The sequence below is a fragment of the Electrophorus electricus genome, chromosome 10 (assembly GCF_041902795.1).
Source record: "Electrophorus electricus isolate QZ-2024a chromosome 10, ASM4190279v1, whole genome shotgun sequence".
NCBI classification, from domain to species: Eukaryota; Metazoa; Chordata; class Actinopteri; order Gymnotiformes; family Gymnotidae; genus Electrophorus; species Electrophorus electricus.
This window is the reverse complement of record NC_137506.1, coordinates 30,978,817-31,001,285: the sequence shown is the minus strand read 5'-3', so window position 1 is coordinate 31,001,285 and position 22,469 is coordinate 30,978,817. Positions and strand designations below refer to the sequence as shown.

Here is a 22,469-nt window from a genome sequence, read left to right as displayed (position 1 = left end):
TGTGTGTGTGTGTGTATGTGTGTGTGTGTGTGTGTGTGTGTGTGTGTGTGTGCACGTGCATATGTTTCAGAGACCAGATCAAAGGTTCAGAATAAGGTTACGATATTGTATTGGAGTTACTTTTCACACAACAGACACACAGTGGTTGTCATTAGTAGCTTCAGGATCAGCCGTCTGCCGTTTGTGGCACGTTGTCAACTTGCGCCAGAACAAACCGTGGGTCGGTTGTGGTCTGGCATGATTGATCACAGTGTGAACTGATTAAACAGGAGAATAGGAGCAAAGGAAGAAGAGTTTCCGACTAGCCTGTTGTGTTTAAGAGCAGATTAAAAATGGATTAATGCTGAAAAAAAAAGTTCTCAATCCTCTTTCATAAATCCATAATACAGATTATAATGTTAGATTTGTCATAGGAATCTCCTGAATATAGAGTTTATTGTATATAAAGGTTCCATAACACGTTAAATAGAATACATTTGAATGGTCTAATTTTACAACCTGTGATTTATACACGAAATGTCGTGAAATGCATCAACACTCCTGTTTATTGTGGTGAAAACACATTCCCATTTGAAGGCCCAATTTGCCTTTACAAAAGGAAGTCAGGGGACCAAAGGGACAAAGAAAATAACCGAAAACCCCAAAACAACAACTTAAAAAGGCAGTGGGGTAGCAGAGAGGCACACTGGAGGTGATACATTCGACAGCGATGTGTGAACAACAACAAAAAGTAAAAGTGGGACTGACAAAAACTACTCTTTGGGAAGGTATCAAACCAATGATAAAGCACGTGATTATGCTGTGTTAAACAAATATTGACTGGCTTAGGTTTTAGATTCTTCAAAGTAACTGCTGTTTGCTTGATGACAGCTTTGTGTGCTCTTGCTGTTCTCATAACCAGCTTAACAACCAACTTTGGCCATCTTTGATACGTTACCATTAGTCTTTCTCACATGTACAGAAGACTCTTTGCTGAGCAGCTATCTGGTGCATCTAAAATTGTAGGTGTGTTTTGAAAATTCATTCATATATAGGCAAATTCCGTTCCCAAATTGTATTTGTCTTAGAAACAAACTTAAGCATAACTTAATGTCACAACATTTATTTCTGTCCAGAGTTGCATTAATTTTCCCCAAGATCTTGTACTGATGATGGTAGATTTGGAGCACTGCACAAAGTCTTCTCCAGCACATCCCAAAGATTCTCAATGGGGTTCAGGTCTGGACTCTGTGGTGGCCAATCCATATGTGAAAATGATGTCTCATGCTCCCTGAACCACTCTTTCACAATTTGAGCCAGATGAATCCTGGCATTGTCATGTTGGAATCTGCCCGTGCCATCAGGAAAGAAAAAATCCATTGATGGAATAACCTGGTCGTTCAGTATATTCGGGTAGTCAGCTGACCTCATTTTTTGGGCACATAACCTAGACCTGACCAACTGCAGCAACCCCAGATCATAGCACTGCCCCCACAGGCTTGTATGGTAGGCACTAGACATGATGGGTGCATCACTTCAGCTGCCTCTCTTCTTACCCTGTTCCATCACTCTGGAACAGGGTAAATCTGGACTCATCAGACCACATGACCTTCTTCCATTGCTCCAGAGTCCAATCTTTATGCTCCCTAGCAAACTGAAGCCGTTTTTGCCGGTTAGCCTCACTGACAAGTGGTTTTCTTAAGGCTACACAGCTGTTTAGTCCCAATCCCTTGAGTTCCTTTTACATTGTGCATGTGGAAATGCTCTTACTTTCACTATTAAACATATCCCTGAGTTCTGCTGTAGTTTTTATACGATTTGATTTCACCACACGTTTAAGTGATCACCGATCACGATCATTCAAGATTTTTTTCTGACCACATCCTTATTTTCCAACCACAACCCAATTTTAGTACTTTCAGCATCTCCTTAGATGTTTTCTCTGCTTGATGCATGCCAATAATGTGACCCTTCTGAAACAGATTAACATCTTTTCCACGACCACAGGATGTGCCTTTCAATATGGTTGTTTAACAAATGAGAAGCTACTCACTGCATCAGTTAGGGTTAAATAACTTGTTGCCAACTGAAACATAATCAACCATGCTCTTACCTATTTGCTTAGTTAAATCCAGGTGGGGTGTGGGTGTGTGTGTGTTTTAACTGGTACTCTTTATATATATACTGGGGGATAGGGAGGGAGAGAGAGAAGGAGTGAGAAGAGAAGCTTTAAAAATATGGTATGTTGTAACCCCAGCTAGAATTACCCCGGGGGATGGGTGTTTGGGTGTTTTCATGAGCTGCTCTCACAGAGCAAATGGCTCACTTAAGTGCATTGATTTGTTGAAGCAGCAAAATAACAGCAATAATGACTTGTCTTAAGCAGACATTGAAACAGTGGTACTCAATTACCACTTACAATACAGACATTGTCTGTACAGTACTGTCTGATCATTTACTCCCAAACACAAACTGCAACTACTGGTTTTACTTGTCTAGTAAAATTAGAGTGTCATGGTCATGCAGATATTTCCAGCCTAGTGACTATGTGGGGCAACAGGTTATTTCATTTAGTCTAGAGATCAGGGCTCCGTTTTGTAGTGTTAAAATCATCCTTAATGACAGCAGGAGTGTTTGGTGTGATACTCACTCTACTCTTTAATGATGACCTTTGTGTTATGATGTCGTTGGGAAACCTGGCACTTAAACTCTCCTTTAGAAGGTAGTCGAAGCAGAAGAGACCAATGGTACATCCAGGTACATCCCAACAAATAATTTAAACACGGCCAGTGAAAAATGGCCAGACATATGAATGCCGTGCTTTCCCAGCCAGATGAGCGACACACACTGTAAGAGTACCTCTTTAAATATCTCACACACTATAAGAGTACCTCTTTAAATATCTCACACACTATAAGAGTACCCCTTTAAATATAGCACACACTGTAAGAGTAATAAATATCTCCCAAACTGTAAGAGTACCCCTTTAAACATCTCACACACTGTAAGAGTAATACATATCTCCCAAACTGTAAGAGTACCTCTTTAAATATCTCACACACTATAAGAGTACCCCTTTAAATATAGCACACACTGTAAGAGTAATAAATATCTCCCAAACTGTAAGAGTACCCCTTTAAACATCTCACACACTGTAAGAGTAATACATATCTCCCAAACTGTAAGAGTACCTCTTTAAATATCTCACACACTATAAGAGTACCCCTTTAAACATCTCACACACTGTAAGAGTAATACATATCTCACACTGTGTAAGAGTAACCTTTTACATATCTCATACACTGTAAGAGTAATAAATATCTCACACCCTGTAATATTAACCCTTTAAACATCTTACACACTGTAAGAGTAATACATATCTCACACTGTGTAAGAGTAACCTTTTACATATCTCATACACTGTAAGAGTAATAAATATCTCACACCCTGTAATATTAACCCTTTAAACATCTCACACACTGTAAGATGAATAAATATCTCACACACTGTAAGATTAACCCTTTAAATATCTCACACACTGTAAGATGAATAAATATCTCACACACTGTAAGGAATAAATATCTCACAAACTGTAAGATTAGCCCTTTAAATATCTCACACACTGTAAGATTAACCCTTTAAATAGCCCAGGTTTTTACTCTTTGTTTACATAATTGAAGGTGCCGCCTCAGACTGTGGCGGTCAAGGGCTGTGCCATTGCAGGGTGAATCTGTGCTCTTATTTATAAGTTGGCTACTCTGGAGCGAATCTTGTGAGGCGGCTCATTTTCCTGGTGGTATACGTCGTTTTCTTATAATTAGGGGATATTCTGCGTCCACATTAGACAAAGAAATTTGAAGACTCTAGGTGGACTCCCCCTGTCCTCTCCCCCGTATAAAGTAGACGTGGGCACATGGTATAATCCACCCCCTACCCTGTGATGTTTTTCCATTTTGGCAGAGAGCGGCTGAAACCACGAAGTTGGACGTTTTTAAATATCGTGGTATTTTTAAAAAATATTACTCTTCGCCCTGCTTCGGATGAGACGTATGAGTGAACTGAGTTTATTTTGTAAAACACAGACGCGTGAGTGGGAGCGGAAAATGTCAGTTATCCGCGTCCTTTGAAGTGTTTTTTTTTCCGCCGTGATCTCTTCGCTGGGTCGGATGGACGAGGAGCGGACTGAGGGCTCGTTTAATGGAGTTACCAGCCTCCCGTTTTCACCGGCTCGCGGAGAGCCCTGTCCGCCCAGCAAAGAGCCCGTCAAGTACGGGGAGCTGGTTGTCCTAGGGTGAGTCTGACCGTAAACCGACCCCTTTTCAAATGCGCTCCAAGCGAAAGCTGAAGCTGGCACACGGGTCTGTCGTGTGTGGGACTTCAGACGCCAGTCGCACTGTTGTCGGACATTGAACAGACGTCTCTGCTGGTTTAGTTTTTTCCTTACTTAAACACGTTAGCCTCCTAAGTACACGGAAACGGTCTGTTTACATTGCAGGCATTTAGGAGTCATAAGCGACCACCCTAGAAATCCTTGAAATTCCCGTTAATCTAACTAATGAAACCCTTTGGGAATTGCAGATCCCTGTTTACTTCCTCGCTCAGGCTAGCTAAAGAATAGTCCTGTTTGGACTGCAGAAATTATCTGAGCACATTAGGTTAACAATTACACAAAGCTAACAGCCAAATTAACCTTAACCAGATGAAAACCTGAATCTCCCACAGAAATTCAGGGCGCTGAAGGAATTCGGAAGTGGCCCAGGAAAGTTCTCCCCCTTCAGCGGGAAAACGATGGGCCCCTTTACAAAACTTTCCTTCGGGAAGTTCGTTTGTAAATAAAGGTTATTTAAAAAAGGTACACCGAGGTCGGAGTTGCGACATCCATATTGTCCACTATTCTGCTGTTAACCTGCATTTTGTGTTTTTTCGTCCTTTTTTCTTGTAGTTATTTTTACTTTCTGGGACTCTTGCGTATTTCTCAGTCGTAAAGAACATTTTACATTAGAAATGTATAGCATGTGAGGTTTCTGGTTTGGAGATGATCTGATTTTTTCTACAAATGTGCTTACAAATTCACTATTTCTTAAACATGAAGTTATTTCGCTCATAATCGATGATGGATCAAGATTAGACTACTCTTCACTAGTGTTGGCTAAATCTAGATTCACATCTCTTCTTGAGATGAGCCACATTCATGTGACTGATCCAGCACCAGTGGCAGTTGTCTTTAGTCAGCCACAGGCTCAACAACAGTACCATGCTTTCACTGTCCTGGATGGCCTGCTGTGTTTGGATTTGCCTGGCACTGGCCCCTGGCACACTTGGAGAGGAGAGCATGACTGAAAGAGTGCATTATTGATCAGGGCACAAGCACTGGGTCTCTACAGCCCTGCTGTCTCTGTTCATTGTTACAACTGGCCTGACTGGGCTTATTAATGGGGCTTTGTGTGACCCCAGCTAGCTTCTTTAAGGAGACACGTCTGGCAGGCCAGTTTTATTTTCAGGTGGTTGATCTTTATGGGTGGCAGTGGGGAAGAAGGATCTCTAGGGTATTTAGTGTGTCTTTCCTGAAATGGGCATACAGATACTCACCTTTTAAATTCAGTGCACTGAGATTGCCTCGTTAGGTTCTGTCACCCCAGGTGAGTTGTTGGGTTAACACAAAGCACCCAAAAGTATTAGAATGCCAAAGTTAACAGTGCCGGTCCTCCCTTTGCAGAGAGTCGGGTAGCAATTCTTAAATCATATTCATACAATTCTGTTTTGCTACGATGCTGAGAATTCATGCAAGAAAAGGTCCCTGTAATAGTGTAGAGTCACGGCTGTGTTTCACGTGCAGGTTTATGAAAGTGGTGCAAAGGTCCTGACTTGTCTCCCTTTGTGCCACAAGCAAGTGGAGTTTTCCAGGTTTGTTCAGTTCCAGTGGAAGTTCCTGCTACAGGTTTATACAGTAAACATTCCAAGCTCTGTGTTCTAGTTCTCTTTATGAGCAGGAAAAGGCTCCATACAGAGGGGTGGCTCCCACATCTGTATCTCACTCTGCTAGTTTTAAGATGTTTGTCATGTTTAGGTGGCATGTTTTAGCATAGCACACTGACTTTCCAAGTTTATTCATCTGACCATATAGTGTGCAGTTATACTTTTTCCTCGCTATATCTGCACCTAACAGAATGTAAGAGGAAAAAAGGTTTCACAAACTTGAGTTAGGACGATGTGTTTATTTTCACATAGCACTTTAAAATTCCAGTATCCTAATGTGCAGATGTAGCGTCTCGTGAGGAGCTGCAAGTCTAGCTCTCTGTTCTTTGCACACTACGGTGGCTGGTTATAATGTAAGCACTTGAGAAATCTTGAGAACCTTTCAAGTTTACTTGGAAATCCTTGATTCATTCCACAAACCTGCGACCCCCTGTGTGTGGTAAGAGGTGCTGCTCAGAGAGGCCTGACTGGATAGGAGCGGCTGATCTCTCCCGTGGTGTTTCAGGGGTTGCCTCTGCCAGTCAGGTTGGTTCAGGATCAAAAGGCAAAGGTTCAGTTAGCAGGCTCCTCATTGGCATGGGGACACTGCAGACATTTCCACTGCATTCACTACCCAGACTCGCACTTCTTTGAAACTGGAATTATTTTTTTTTAGTTCTCATGAACTCTCTCTTCAGTCATGGATGTGCACAAGAACCACAGTGGTTAACCTTTCAACAGTCAAATAACTGATGTGGCCCCGCCTCTGTCTGGTTATGCAACAGCAGTTATGTATTTCGATATTTAAGCTCTACTGCTGAAATCCATTTTTTTTGTGTGCATGTTGGTGAATGGTGTTGTGGAGGATTCTTCAACATGTCTTCTCATATAATGCTGTTAAGCTGGTATGCGGGTTTTAGGGCCTGATCTTGAGATGGTCAGAACGATTGTTAGGTCTCCCTGTAAAATGCCTGTGCGCAAATAATTTGCATGTTCTTCTGCACTTGTTTGCTTTTGCGAAAAGCAGGTCAATTTGAACGCCACAAATCCATGGACATGTTAAAACCTGTAGACCTGTGAGCATTAGCACAGAATGTTTGTGGATCAGAGTGGGTTACTGGTTGATGAGCTGAGCCTGTAAGCATCTAGTGACTTCATTATCCATGTTGCAGTTTTTGCAGAACAGTGATATAGAAGCTGAGCTGTAAAACACACCCCCAAGTGTTTATAGTAAATCAGATCAAATTACACTTTGGAACCACACATTACCACCAGCCTACGTGGTTATTGCAGCTACAGTTTGGCCTTTAAAACACTATTGTCTCACTGTCACGCGCTCTGTGCTCTAGCTCTAACTGTCACGTGCTCGGTGTTGCACTCGTTAATATCTAGCAAGGTCAGTGTAACTACACAAGCTGGACCCATGGTCCTAACCTTCGTTTGCTGGATGAAATAGGTTGGTGTGACGCTCAGATCTGTTTTTAATCCAAGATCACTGCTGCAAGAGCTGTACGGTGTATTTACCTGTGAGTGTGTGATGAAGTAAGACAGAGCAGAAGTTGCTACACCTTACTGCACGGAGCAGAAGCTTTAATACGCTTTGTTGTTGCCTTTGTTGTTAAAAAAATGACCAGTAAATTGTTTTTGGTTGTTTTGTTTTGTTTTGTTGTGCTAAGCCTGGTAATACATGCAAAGTTTCTCATTTCAAGGCTCTAACTGAATCATCACCTAATCCTACACTTGTCATCAGAACATATACCTGGTGTGCTTTTTCAGACATTCAAAGTCTTTTGTCATTATAAGCTAGCATTCATTTTTCTTCCCTCCATCCCTTTGCAGGTATAATGGATCCCTCCCTAATGGAGACCGGGGCAGGCGAAGGAGTCGTTTTGCCCTCCACAAGCGAGCCAAGGCCAATGGCGTCAAGCCCAGTACCGTACACATCCTCAACAACCCGCAGGCCAGCAAGGTAGCCGCACGTTGGCGCAGCGTCAGGGGGAGCAAAACGACTTCTGAGTGGCAGGACAAAATGTCCGAGAATGTCTGCTTGTGTGGTAGCAAAAGCTGTTTCAGTGGGGTCTCCCCGACCAACTGGGCGTGGTGGTCCTTTTAGGAGTAGGCATTCCCAGCTGTGGTATAGCTGGCAAAGGACCCCGGTAGCCATGTGCTGGAGTCGGATCGCTTTGCTGGGTGATGGGAGAGGTTGGAGCTGTCTCCCGTGTTCACTGAACAAGCTCTCTAGGGTGTAGGTTTGTCAGAATGGAATGTTGCTCCTGGGAACACGCGCTGGAGGCCTTGGGTTGGTGCCTCGGTGGAGAATCTTCCAGTAGCACGAATATGCTAATGAAACAGCTGCTAACGGCAGTTTTGCAGTTTTTTTTTTTTTTTTTTTTTTTTTTCCTCCTCTCTCTCCATACCATCTGTAAACATCTGACGTGGGCCATGTGGTCTGAGGGCCTTTGGAATGGTTGGGTCCACTGAGAGCATCCCTCTCTATGACTCCTGTGGACTGTGGACCAGCAGGCTGATGGCTAGCTGACCTCTCTGGTCTCCACAACCTCCGTGACGACTCATCGTTGTGTTTGCCTGTGCAGTCATCGGAGACTTTTTTTTTTTTTTTTTTTTTCTTTTTTTTTAAAGGTCAGGGAAAATGCATCCTTGTCAAAGCCCCACTACTTACTGCAGCTCACGTTACCGTTTTTGTTTCGTCCTCCTGAAATAGTTTCGTTTTGAATACGCTGCTGATTGTCACGTGCGATGTGACCTTCTTGTAAAGAGCAGCGGGAAAGCGCTCCAGCATCACCTGAGACAGCGGCAGCCCTGCAGAAGTGGTGGCTTGTTTGTGGCACAGGTTTGGGACGTGCTCAGCGTTGCAGGCTGTCCCTCAGTCCTCTCAGCTTACGCTCTCAGAGTAGCCGCAAAATATCGCCACTTCACGTGCGCAGGTGCCTGTTCCTCCTAAGTTGCTACCTTTACCCTGCGAGCGAGGTCATGCACATGCATCACACTGCAAGCGGCCAAACTCAGTTTCCTACTCATGGCCAAATTCCCTGGCATGAGGAGCAGTTTTTTATGATTATTCTTTTGTTCAAAGGTTTTGTTGCTATTGGCCGTTTGCCGTTTCAGTGCTGAGCTCCTGAAAATAGCTCTGCATTCGCTGTCCTCTGAGAAAGAAATGACCCTCTGTGCTGGTAGCGCTCAGCGCTCCCACCATCTCGGCTTGGAGGCCTTCTTCTCCATTTGCCCTGGCAGCAGAAGGGTTAAGGGAGGCGTCGGCGCGCCCAAGCACTGGCACGCTCCACAGCTGCGTTACCGTGGTATTAAATGCGTTCCAGACAATGAGCCATTCTGATTAGGTGTTGGCAACTGGGCTGCCATTCAGACGGTGGCTCACTGAATGTCGCTGAACTCTTCACAGAATGTGTGATTGTTTGCAGACGTGTGAGGAGGTTTTCGCGGCGGGCGGTGCGGCATTAAGGACCGTCTCTGTGGCGGCAGGGCCACCAAACCCAGGCTGGCGGAGCTGCCCTCCGCTCTGCCAGGCATCGCCGCGCTCTCCCCAAGGAGCTCCGCTGTTAAACACTCCAGGCTGCAGTACAGCCAAGGACGGCTTTTCACAGGCTGGAGCTCCCTGTATGAGGCCCCTGGGCCCTATTGTCTCGTGTGTGTGTGTGTGTGTGTGTGTGTGTGTGTGTGTGTGTGTGTGTGTGTGTGTGTGTGTGTGTGTGTGTGTGTGTGTGTGTGTGTGTGTGTGTGTGTGTGTGTGTGTGTGTGTGTGTGTGTGTGTGTGTGTGTGTGTGTGTGTGTGTGTGTGTGCCCCACTGTACGTTTGGGTTGGGGAGGGGGGATCTAGATGTGAACGGGAAATGCTTCTCCTACACCCAGGGCTACACCACTCAGTCTGGATGTAAGAGTTCTCGTTCACAAGCACTTGCCCTCACCTTCCAGTGCTGCAGTACAAATTTGAGTGCACTCGACACACACTCCACACGCGCCACACACTTCATGACTAAGGCTGCCTGTGTAGACGTACGTGTTAAATAATATGTAAATTGCTCAAGGACAGCATTCTGCAGTGTGGACTGTTGCACTGTGCTGCAAGCAATGTGATTTCACATTACAAAACTTATTTTCTGTGTGTTTGTGCGTGTGTGCATGCTGTGCTGTTACACTCTGATAAAATCCCTTATGTGATTTTGCCCAGCGGAAAATTAACTGTGTAATGGCTGGCGTTTAAACTGTAATGTTCGTCCTCGTCCCAGCCCTTATTAGTTAGTGTGTGTTTTGTGTAGACTAAAGTGTGAGCTAATGGCCTATTTTCTTAAAATAATAATCTTATATTTGCCTCCCCATTGTGTAATGAAATCTTTGGCCCCAACACTATAATACTGACCTACTCCAAGCATAATGTGTTTATAATAAAAACACCAGCAGTGAATGACTGCTGCTTATGCTAGTAAAATCCTTATTTTAGTTGCTGAGGCTCAGGACTGTAGACTTTTCTTTACATCCTTACCATCTGTGTTATCTCAAATGTCCTGGAATGTTCTTTGGAATAGTCAGGAATGGCTCACTGATATGTAACAAACTGTTAAATGGTTTTGCGTCAGAATGTGACTTCGTGTTTAGACAGAATGGGCGTGAGACTGCGTTGTGTAGTCAGTTTGTGCTTTCTAATGCTTGTGCTGTTGTGTTGTAGGCTGTAAACTGTAAGGGCCAGCACAGTATCTCCTATACTCTGTCCCGAAACCAGACCGTGGTGGTGGAATACAGCCATGACAAAGACACGGACATGTTCCAGGTACAAAAACAAGCAAAACACCACCACCCAACTCGTGTGCACACACATACAAATCTGTATTATATAAACACATATTTGTGTAATAAAGACGTTTAGCACCGAGTCAGTCTGGCCAGCGTGCTCTGCTCTCCGAGGCCTGGGAACAGTCTGGTCTGACAGGAGACGCCTGTTCCAGCTCTCGCCCCAGAGAGCTGCCGCTGTGATGGACGCGTTTGCGGGCCAGGGGAGGTGGGTGCGTGGTTCACAGCGTGCACACGCACCAAATATCCAGCAACCAATCGAAAGCAGCCACAGGAAGCAACAGGAAGCCACGGGGGAAATCACTAACTCTATAAAACAGGACTAAAGATGGTGACGCCAGTCGGCATGTTATACTGGCCACGTCTCTTCTTGTGTCTTGTTTTTGGTCTCGCGGTGGTTCTTTTTTTTTTTTTTCCTCTCAAATGTGTACACTTCTGCTTTTTTAACTATAATGCTGTTTTCCTAATCTTAGGCAATCTGAAATGTTCCTTGTTGCATCTTGTGTTTACTCAAAATGTGGAGGAGACCTGCCTGTTGTGTCCTGGTCTATAGCACTATCATTGTGTCATTATGTTTATTCTGAGGCCATACAACGGCTAAGACGCCCTACAAAGGCGTGTTTTCTTCTTTTTCTTTTTCTTTTTGATACAAGCTCAAACTTCTTCTAATGTGCATGGTTCCAAAACTGGGAGGGATCACACAAACACAAATTGGAAGTTGTCCAAGGAAGGCTGTGTTGTCACGTGCTCTGAGAGGCATCCTGCCATTAGGTGGTTTGTACAGTCAGCCATCTTTGTTTGGAAAGTCACAATGCAGCGCTCTAAAGTACGCAACATTTAGAAACTTTTTCATAGACTTTTGTGCTATTTCTATTTGTTTGTGATACCAAATACCAGGTCCCAGTTTCCCTCTTGCACTCATCTGGTAATGGGGACATTTGCTGTTAGATTTGCTAACAGTAGAAATGGGAGAAAACAGACCAAAGTATTGAAGACGTCTCTCCTCAAATTATTGTGGTGCTGTTATTGATGAGTTTTTGTGGTCAGGAATTGTTTTGCCAGATGTCTTGAGATCTTGTGATTTATTGCACTGAATGAAGCCCCCTTTCAGTTTTCAACATCAAGATTGAAACCTTTGAAGCCAAAACGGCCGAAGCTGTTATGTGATTGATGCCTACCAAATTAGGTGTTTGTACTTTTGTAACTATATATTTAGAATTGAATGACCTTGTAATTCACACCTTATAACTCTGGGTCTTTATAGCTAAATATAAGAACGTTACACATACAGAATGTTTGTACAGCCCTGAAAGTTTAATGCATATGTCGGGTAACGGACTTCTCTCTGTGGCGTTGCTAGTAGACTGACCAACGTTCAGTTTCTGCTATGGTTGCAGATCGGCCGCTCGACGGAGAGCCCCATCGACTTTGTGGTGACGGACACCGTATCGGGGGGCGGGGACGGCGAAGACACGCCCATCACCCAAAGCACGATCTCGCGTTTTGCCTGCAGGGTGGTGTGTGAGCGCAAACCTCCGTACACCGCTCGCATCTACGCGGCGGGCTTCGACACGTCGAAGAACATCTTTCTCGGAGTGAGTGTGTGTGTGTGTGTGTGTGTGCGCCCCCCCCCCCCCCCCCCCCGAGTGTGTTTCTGTGTGTAGGACGAAACGCTTGATTACTTTTGTCTCTGGCATTTGAGGAAACCTCTGTCTATATATACATAAATGTTCGGGCCAGGGAAGTGTCTTGTTCTGCTGATTCAGCGGAACCTCTTAGAATAACACGATAAATATAAGTGTGCTGGTTAGCCGCTGTGGTCATAAAAGCGTGGCGCTGGTTTTGCACAAGTACAACCGTTGAGCAGGTTCACCTATCCGCAGGAGAAGGCAACTAAATGGAAGAACCCAGACGGCCAGATGGATGGGCTGACGACCAATGGCGTGTTGGTGATGCACCCCCGGGGCGGGTTCACGGACGAGTCCAAGTCTGGCGTGTGGAGGGAGATATCAGTGTGTGGAGACGTGTATACGCTAAGAGAGACCCGCTCTGCACTAACACGAGGCAAATTGGTCAGTGGTGCTCCGATGTGTTGCTCTCTTGTGGGGGTGTCCTAACCCTGTCCCTTTAGCCAGGAACTGGGTAAGCTTCCAGAGCTAGAGCATCATAACACCAGGGTTGTAAGTGCATAGGAGAGTTATGGGTCGAGTGTTTTCTCTAATAATAAATGCTCATAAAACTACTGCGGTTTTTTTTTTTTTTGGGGGGGGGGGGGGTGGTTTGAACTGCACTTTGAATGCAGCAACAGCGATAAATGTTTCCGACTGCTTCTTCAGAAGTACGTTTAGATCTTATCTTGCCAAAAGAGTGAATAAATCCCTTATGACTCCGACTACCCCCCATGAATGATGTCACACTCATTTAAACTTTCCATAGCTCCAAAAGCACAGATTCAGAATGGCAGATTCTTATCGAGTTAAACCTGACCATGGCATGACGTGTCTGCATCTGTGCTGAATAACCGCCTTCAGTCAAATGTACATTGGAGTACTTATGAATATGTAAGGCTGATCAGGATGTGGGTTAATGTTAGTCAGAGCTAGTGCAAGAATTTAACAAGGAGGCTTTTGTAAGTATCCCGACATCGTAGTGCAAGTCACATCAAAGGGAACATAATGGTCAAACTGCTTTAGCGTGCACTCAATTAAGAGCATCTCGGATTATAAATTGACACATTAGATAATTTTGTTTGGAATCCCAATAAAGTCCCTTAAATCCCAGACATCAAAATGTGGAGCAAGGATTGGAGTCTTCTGTGGGAATAGTACAGATTTAAAACGGCAGAGTTTTTACTTTTAATTGTCTGCTTGAAGACTAATGTACTAGATGAAGGCTGAGAAGGATGCATGTGTGGTCTCTGCCTCCCTCTGCTGGCCAATATCGAAAATATCACGTTTTATGTGCGATTCTGACTCTTACCAACTGCCACGCGTAGACTAGCCTCTTCACGCTCTCCATTCCTGCTCAACAAATGACGGTGAGTGTGTTTAGTTTGTGCTCTGTGCTGGTTTTGGTGCCCAGGTGGAGAGCGAGAGTAATGCGCTGCAGGACAGCTCCCTGGTGGATCTCTGCGGGGCCACGCTGCTGTGGCGCACGGCGGAGGGCCTCTTCCACACGCCCACACAGAAACACCTGGACGCGCTGCGCCAGGAGCTGAACGCCGCACGGCCCCAGTGCCCCGTGGGCCTAAACACGCTGGCCTTCCCCAGCATGCAACGCTGCAGCCGCGCCCTGCCCGCGCTCGCTCCCCGCGAGGACAAGCAGCCCTGGGCCTACCTGGCCTGCGGTCACGTACACGGCTATCACGACTGGGGCCACCGCTCTGAGCGCGAGCCCAACGCCCAGAGGGAGTGCCCCATGTGCAGGACGGTGGGCCCCTACGTGCCGCTGTGGCTGGGCTGCGAGCCGGCCTTCTACGTGGACGCGGATGCGCCCACGCACGCCTTCGTGCCCTGCGGCCACGTGTGCTCGGAGAAGTCGGCTCGCTACTGGTCAGAGATCCCCCTGCCGCACGGCACGCACGCCTTCCATGCCGCCTGCCCCTTCTGCGCCACACAGCTTGGCCAAACGCAAGGCTGTACCAAGCTCATCTTCCAAGGCCCTGTAGACTGAGCCTGTGAGCTGGAGCAGAGACGGGCCGGCTTCCAGTGGAGGTTAGGACATGGGACCGTCGCAAGCCGTGAAGCTGTCCTCCTTCAACTGGAGAGGAGAATTTGTCCAGCTGAGCTTATTCTTCACTGGTCATGTTTTCTTTTAAAGTCGCTGTGGAGACTGACTGGTGTCGGCTGTGAAGTTTTCTGATGAGTCAGTCTTATTTATTAAAAACTGTTGGCCAAGTTAGAGTTGCACGTATTGCAACCAAGAGCATCGTGAGAACATGTGACAAGCTTGGTGTGCCTTGATTGGATCCACTGATTTCTTTTAAAATAATAATTAAAAAAAAAGACATTGAAAGCAGCTGACCATGTTCAGTGGTCACCAGATTTATTAAAATTCTGAAACATCTAGCGGGATCATTTCTTCTTAAACAATTTTGCTTAACAGTATTGCTTGAAATTAAAAATATTTGACATTTCTCACACATTTGAAACACCAAAACGGTCGTTGCCCAAAGATAAAATGGTAGCCAAAGCGGAATTGACTGGTTACCGTGTTCAGACGTTGCTCTGAGTTGGATTAACACGGCCCCTCCCAGCCAGAGTTAGATGATGAGTGGGGTCGTTGCATTACAGAATAAGTATGGGAGGATTTCGCTGTGGTGGTTTTGTCTCTGACCTGTAGGCTTCATCTAATTTGGCACCTGGTTTAGTGTTTTCAGTCCATGCTAGGGTTAATTGTACTGTACGTTTAAACATTTGTATGGGCTTGACAAGCCCGATATGCAGTCAGGGCCGACGGGGACATCATCTCATGTCCTGTAAACAACAACTAGATGTGTTGATCTTATTTCTGATGGTGTTTTGAACCACAAGCTTTTAACTTGATGATTTTGTGGATCCCCCACCCCTTTGTCCCCAGTAGAAATTCAAATCTTAATATGGATATAAACAAGTTTATAAGGTTGTTTTTAAAATGAAAAACTTTTACTCTTCTATTTTCTTAACATTTGTACAGAGATGGATTTTAGTGTGCAAAAATGGGGGAATTTTTTAACAGCTTTGAGTTCTTTTGATCAGAAGATGGGGTTATTGGGTGGGGGGGAGATTATAAAAGATTTAATTGAAAACAACTGTTTTTGTGATATTTGTATTTTTTTCCTCAATACAGATTGCCAATACTTGCTGTTATACATTCATGTACTGCTTTCTAACAGGAGGACTTATTTACTCTGTCTTGTATTTGATATCTGCTCCAGTGTACAGGCTTGTGATGTTCTAGTACTGCATCATGTGTCTGTGAATGACAACTGGAGACGATTGGAATTGACATGGAGCAAAAAGGTCAACAAAATAATTCTAATAACACTTTGCCTGCCCACTACAGCATGCAAAAACAAACCTTTTGGTAATTAAGATTATTGCAATACATTGCATTATGACAAAATCATATTGCAGCTACAGTGAAATAGTGCAGACATTGGTGTATGTCTAATATCACACAAATGGGTGAGCGTTGTTTCTATGCTCACATAGTTCTAATTAGAAAAACACATGGATTCATGGACCTCATAAATGGCTAAATAGAAGAGATTGTGTTGATTCACATTCAATGAATTGTCTAGCACCACTTTCACATAATAGTTAGACTTTAGTTTTTTTTGTTTGTTTGTTTTTTTTATACACTTATAACCACCGCTGTGACACTTCACCACCTTCAAATATGAAACCACAACAACATCAAACAAATTTGATATTGGAAAAGTCAAGATTTTAAATAGTTGGTCATTTTTGAATGACCTGTAAGCTTTGTAGTAATGGACTACTGGAAGCTTGTGCTTCTCAGTCTTACTCAGCTGAGAGTAGACTAAGAATTCTTCTAAATTTGATCCTTGAATTATTCTGTCTAGCTGCTTATGAAAGAATGAAAATACAAAATGATCTTCCATATGACCCATTTATGTGCTAGTATGCAAGTATCAGTAATTGAGTTTGTCTTTCAGTAGGTGTAAGGTATCATGTGGTTTCTTGGCACTCTTATTTTAATACCACAATTCATCTTCCTCTCTGGAGAAACGTCTGCTTCAGGAATAATTTCTGTTTTACTCAGTGGCTGGTCCCATTGATATGGCTACAGATAAACACACTACCAATTAATAAAATTGGTACTACACACACACTGCTCTTTCAAGCCCATAAAGCAACACCGCTTTCAACACTGCATTCTTCGCTGAATCTCTCCAGTCAGCTGAATTTCCATCCTCCCGCTTATTACCGCCGTTTCAACATCAAAGACTAGGACTCCTTTCTTCAAATAAATAAATAAATAAACAGATAAAAAGTTAGCGTTCCTTTTTTTTTTCCTTCTTCATGCATTACTTATCATGGCCACAGCAGGGCGCTGTTGTGACAGTAATCGTTTGCACGAATTCAGCTGGGACTGTAATCAAAGTAAAAACATCAGCAGTCTTCTAATGTAAAAACGTTGCTGAAGGGATTTATCAGCGGCTAGGTGAGCTTAAAGGGACGAGTGATAAATAGAACTGACGGAAAGGTTTAAACTTGCACAAAAAAATCTTAAATTGACAGACGTGACTGATTTAATACAATAATTTCAGAAGTGGGAAATCGTTTACAATTTGTAAGAGTGACGAAGTGTTTATTATTCACAAAGGGGGTGAAATTATTTTTTAATTCTGTAATAATTTTCTAATTATAATAATACTTGTACTCTTGCCATGAAAATGTCCTATCTGTTTGAAACGGATCCTTTACAAACATACCTTAGACATCTTCTTCAATGGAAACCATTGTCTATACATTCAGCGCACGCAAAACAGGTTACGATTATACGACGCGCTTGGCTAGATGGCTTTTTAAGGTTCCACCAAAGGCAGTAACAAGGCATCCATTCCAGTGGATCAGCCGGCCCAGTATTTGTGCGGCGTGTGGAAAACTTGCTCTGTGCATCTTCACAACTACACAAAAAACCAGTGTGAAATAGCTTTATATAATGGTAACCACATTATCCCCGTACTGAGATGACATATTCGTCCTTTTCATATCATTTGTCTCTACATATAAGGGCATATAAAAGGATTTAGATTTAGAACATACCATTTAGCTGCTATGAAAGGAAGGGATCAGTTGGCTGCCGTGAGTGCTAATTAACATTTTCTCCAGTAGATGTTGGAGAGATGTGACGTGAATGACAGTGTCTGTGCTAAAGGTGACACTGTGCTTCCGTTTGTAAATCTCAGCTTGGCTTGCTCTCACCTAAAAGCGTTTATTAAAAATGACATCATTCCTGCCGTGCCGCACTGGGAAATAAAAAAAGTAGGTAATGTTATGTAACTGAATAAGACGCAGCACAATGTACAATATACAAAGAAACACAACTAAAGATTGTGAGACGGAAGATGTCTCTCAATAGTGTAAATTTGAACCGTAAAAATGTAATTCATGGACATAAACCAGGTTCAGTAACCTCAGACTATCAGAGTTTTCTCTTCATAGATAAAAGGGCATTTTTCCCTCGGAGAATCCACACTGGCACTGCAATAAAGTCCCAAACGAAATATAATCCATATATAGAAAACTGGTCCACACATTGCTGCTTGAGTGGTGACATAAAGCAACTGATCAAATAGATTAATCTGTTTCGAAACTACACACGCCTGAAGCTTTTTTGACCTGAATATTGATATTTGGCCTTAATATTAAAGATCTTTGTGGCGCTGCGTCGGCGAGTGTTTAACCTCTGAGAGGCAGAGAGACAGACAGACAATGTCTTTTATTCAGTGCTTCATGGCTGACTCCAGCGACATGCCTGCCAGCTCAAGCAGTGAGGAGCTGAAGGATCAAAGCACACAGAACAGGCACGACGTGCCACCTTGCATCAGCGAACTCCAGACGCAGTGCCAAGTTGGGACATCAAATCCTAATGGTGCAATTTTCCGTTTGAGCTCACATCTTTTCATATGTAGCCTATCTGTAAAGCACGTCGCACAATGCATATTTACAGCAGCAATTTAATCCAGTCTATGTATAACGCACTCACTCAACGAGCGTTTCACCTTTTAAAGCTCGTAGTTAGGCGAGAGAAATATTATTAAGGAATTTGATATAAAATAGTCCGTTGGTAACAACGAAATATCCGTCCTGACCTTTATTAAAAACAAGTCTGTAGAGGAGGAGATTTCTAGCAGGTTAGCCCGTCTCTCTAGGGTAGCTGTTGAGTGCTAAACAATGTTCTTTCCATGCCCGAGGTCTAAGCAACACGCGTCTTTGTGTCTCCCCGTCTTTTCCTGTCCAAGACCGCGCGAGCCGGCAGGCGATATGCCACAGGTGGCTGCAGGGCGCGCGCCAAATTGTCACTAGGGCACCTTCGTGCAGCGGGTCGGTGCCTGTGATATTTACCTCCTTTACCCAGCGAGAGACCGTGCGAAATGATATGCAGATCATCGCCTGTAAAGAGGAGATAGGAAGCTCCCCCCGCCCGCAGACGGAATAAAAACACACACGCGACGCGCAGACAAACCGCTCCGCGCGCAAGCACGACGAGCACGTTTGTTTCCCCCGCGCGCTTAATTTAGTAAACTTGGCAGTCGTTTTTAATCTCCCGGCAAATTGAAGCGGTAGGGGATCGTGGCGAGTGTTGGATGCATGTTATTAATTCCTCGCTATATCTGTCTAGCGCAATTAGTCACTGTTTGCTGCCGAAAATGTCCCGTTAATTATCTGCGCCTTGGTGCTGGAGTTCACGGCGACGAGCGGCTCAGCACGGAGGTCCGCGATCATTTCCTCAGACACTCGCCTCGGAAAATGAACATGCTTAGAAAATTACGATTCTTTGTTTTCATATACCGGTCCTGTCTAAATGGAAGAGCGCCCCTTTCACCCTTTCTTGTCTCAGATAATAGAAAATTCGCAATGCGAATATGCACACGGCGGAAAATGTATATTGCAATTAAAATAATGCGAGTAGGTGTTTCAATTAACGTGCTATTATCCTTTATAAAATATCTGCTATCTCTGCACACTACACAGCCGAAAGATTTTTTTCCTCTTGTAGTGTGGACACTGACAAATCGAAAAAAATGCCTCTCCCTTTATTAAGATAACCTGCTAAACTTTAACCAATTGTAAACCAGCGCCAGACGGGCCGTCCGTGCAGGTATTCGTCTTCGTCCTTAAGTAAGTGAATTTGTTGGAGAACGTAAAAGGGTAGTGCGTGATGTGCCCCGTTTCCCAATGTGCCCTAAGGCACCTCTGTAAGAAAAGCAGCACTCTCCGCTATCTTAAAATGGTGAGTAGTAAATCTGGAATACTGAAGGCGTGCATAATTTGGTTCCTTATTCAAATGTAAGGCTCACCGTGCGGAAACTCAATACAACGTCTTTGTTGGTGTACTGATCGGCTCCCAGGCTCCATGGCCCTGTCCTCGGGCTTCCCCACTCTAATGTGTAGCTGCATGCGAAAAGGGGCATGATGGCACTCAGCTCGCGAGAGGACAAATTACTTTAATTACGGAGTAATTGCCGAGTGTTGTGTTAATTAAATCTTGATCAGTTTAAGTAACTGGATTGCTCCCACATAGAGTCCATGCGGTGACGTGCTGTCTCCCTCTCCCGTCCTCTTACACATGCGTAATCAAACACACACGCACACACACGCACACACACACACACACACACACACACACACACACGCACACTCTCTCTCTCTCTCTCTCTCTCTCTCTCTCTCTCTCTCTCTCTCTCTCTCTCTCTCTCTCTCCCCCCACCCCCAATAATAGGCTTGGTCTACAAAATAATGTAATATAATATTTTTAATGCTCTCTTTTACTAAAATCATTGAAGTTAATTTTAATTGCATTGCACCTTAGATGAGTTTATCATGATAATAATAATCAGATTATTTTTGGTGTATCTTTATTCACTGTAGTGAATGAATAAACTCCTCTAAATCCAACAATCGAACAATGTCATCGTTCCATAGAAAACACATGCTGTTCTCATAGTTGCTCTGTCTAAGATTAAACAGAATCAGCACCCAGTTTCTCAGTATCCCAAAGTGCCATAGCAAACACATGCACAATCAAGAGAGGGCAATTTCAGATACATGCATTATCTTTAGGGTCCTGTTGCTTTGGCCAAAATGAATCCTCTTATTTTAATTGGCCTCTATTAGGTGTTCCGCTCCAGGCGATTCCGACTGGGTCTTACTTTTGTTCCTGCCTACATTCCACACCCCCACTGCAGAATGTCGATGATGACTGGCCTAATCTGCAATAGTTTTAATTGGAGACTTGTTTAGAAACTACAAAGAGGAAACCAAACCTCAGAAGCAATCGAAATGCTATTTATCTATCTAAATCTATTTATGTAAGTTAATATATTCATTGGGTACATGTTTTTCTGTGCTGGCAGTAAATATACGAGAATGAAGGACACTTTTAATGGTTCTAAATAAAAACCCCAAAGTAATCAGGTACATGACCTTAGTCTGCGATGATCTAAGATTAACAAGGTGTCCAGGAGCAGTAAATCTTAACGGTAGTAATGGTGTTGTGATGTCCTTTTTACAGAAATGCTTGTGAAAGATTCCGTGAGGTTCGCCGCCTTTCTCATAAATTAACTCTTATCTGGGGGTCCGCTGCTCTGAACAGCACTTTAAGAGCACAGATGAGATCCATGACATACCAGTGAGCTGTTTCCCACCAAAATCTTTTAATTTTGAGCACATATTTATATAACTACCACAAATCATCAGAAGATCTTCTCGCTGTAGAATTTAGGGGTTATCTGATTATCAGATTGTTTACTGAACTCTCAGAATATTTTAGAGCAGAACACAACAGCAGTGTGTAATAACGGAGCAGCTTTTAGGCAAAATCAAATATACATGTGACAAAGCTATGTGTGCTTTAACAAAACATAAGATCGTTCTGATTACTAGAGTAAGTGGGTGTGTTTGCAGGGATATAAATATAATGAGCCTATATCAGCAATACTGAGGGGGCTGTCTTCTGCCTTTATAGCAAAGTCAAGAAAAGGCTGCGTGCAAATTATGTGTGTACTGTATAATTGACAACAACATGTATCCTGTACTGTATTAGTGAACAACAATGGTAAGAAGTATGTTTAAGAATGGTACCATACCAATAATGGTAAGAATAATTCGCACGTAAATGTACACCTTCTGACCTGTGACCTCATTCCCTCCTCTACTTTCTCTGCCATGTTAGATAAGTGACAAAAAAGCACGAGTAGTTTTAATAGTTTTATATTATCATGGCATTTTGTAGCTCAATTTGTGTTCACTAGGTCACTAACAACCTGAGGTACGTACAAGTTTGCCTTGCACTGAACCACACTTTGATATTCAAAAGATGGATGTGTAAAAGGTGCAGGCTATGTGGATTACAGATGAGGAGAGAGAGAGGAAGAGAGGGGAATGTGTGGAGAGAGTGAGAGCCAGCGCTGGTTTGGGGGGTGGCGTAAACTCTGATTAGCTAGGGAGGCTGTTGGTAAGAGAGAGGGGATTAGAAATACTGAGGTGCTGACACTTCTCTACCTCTCAGAGCTTTCAATTTAGGCAAGGATCAGACTCATTTGAGATAGAGAGGGATTACCCATCATTCTACCGTGACATGTTTATGAGGGGAACCCTACAATTTGGTGAACCTCACCACTTGCGTGGCATTGAAGGGTCCACATCCACCTCCTGCAAGCAACACCAAAGAGAATGTTAGCACAGCTAATTGGGCGTTAAGTTAACCCCACACACTGCTGGTGGTTGTAGGCCAGTATAAGCCAGCACATAGCCTATCCTGTTCAGCCAGGACATGTTAGTCTCAGGCAGCCGCTGAAGGAAGGAGACAGCTGTGTGATTTACTCAAGCCATTGAGGAGGGCATGCTTTGTCATGGTCAGAGATGCAGATATTATCACATTCAAACAAGTAACACAAAAGTATAGTGTTAATTAAAAGTCCTATAAACATACAGAAATTGAATTTACATGCCTGCACAATCAGTCGAGGGTCAGTGTATACT

General features: G+C 43.7%; 1 protein-coding gene across 1 annotated transcript; it reads left to right on the top strand.

The window, feature by feature from the left end:
- The first annotated feature begins 3,904 nt into the window (after positions 1-3,904).
- Positions 3,905-16,756, top strand: peli2 (pellino E3 ubiquitin protein ligase family member 2). The gene is made up of 6 exons (XM_035532865.2): positions 3,905-4,270; positions 7,774-7,903; positions 10,634-10,735; positions 12,153-12,350; positions 12,639-12,827; positions 13,837-16,756. The coding sequence occupies exons 1-6, from the start codon at positions 4,146-4,148 to the stop codon at positions 14,425-14,427; spliced, it is 1,335 nt and encodes a 444-aa protein (XP_035388758.1). The 5' UTR covers positions 3,905-4,145; the 3' UTR covers positions 14,428-16,756.
- The last annotated feature ends 5,713 nt before the right edge of the window (positions 16,757-22,469 follow it).

Coding starts and splice junctions, on each gene's coding strand:
- peli2 (XM_035532865.2), top strand. CDS start 4,146: ATGGACGAGGAGCGGACTGAGGGCTCGTTTAATGGAGTTACCAGCCTC. Junction 4,271..7,773: donor GGGGAGCTGGTTGTCCTAGG/GTGAGTCTGACC, acceptor ATCCCTTTGCAG/GTATAATGGATCCCTCCCTA. Junction 10,736..12,152: donor AAGACACGGACATGTTCCAG/GTACAAAAACAA, acceptor CTATGGTTGCAG/ATCGGCCGCTCGACGGAGAG.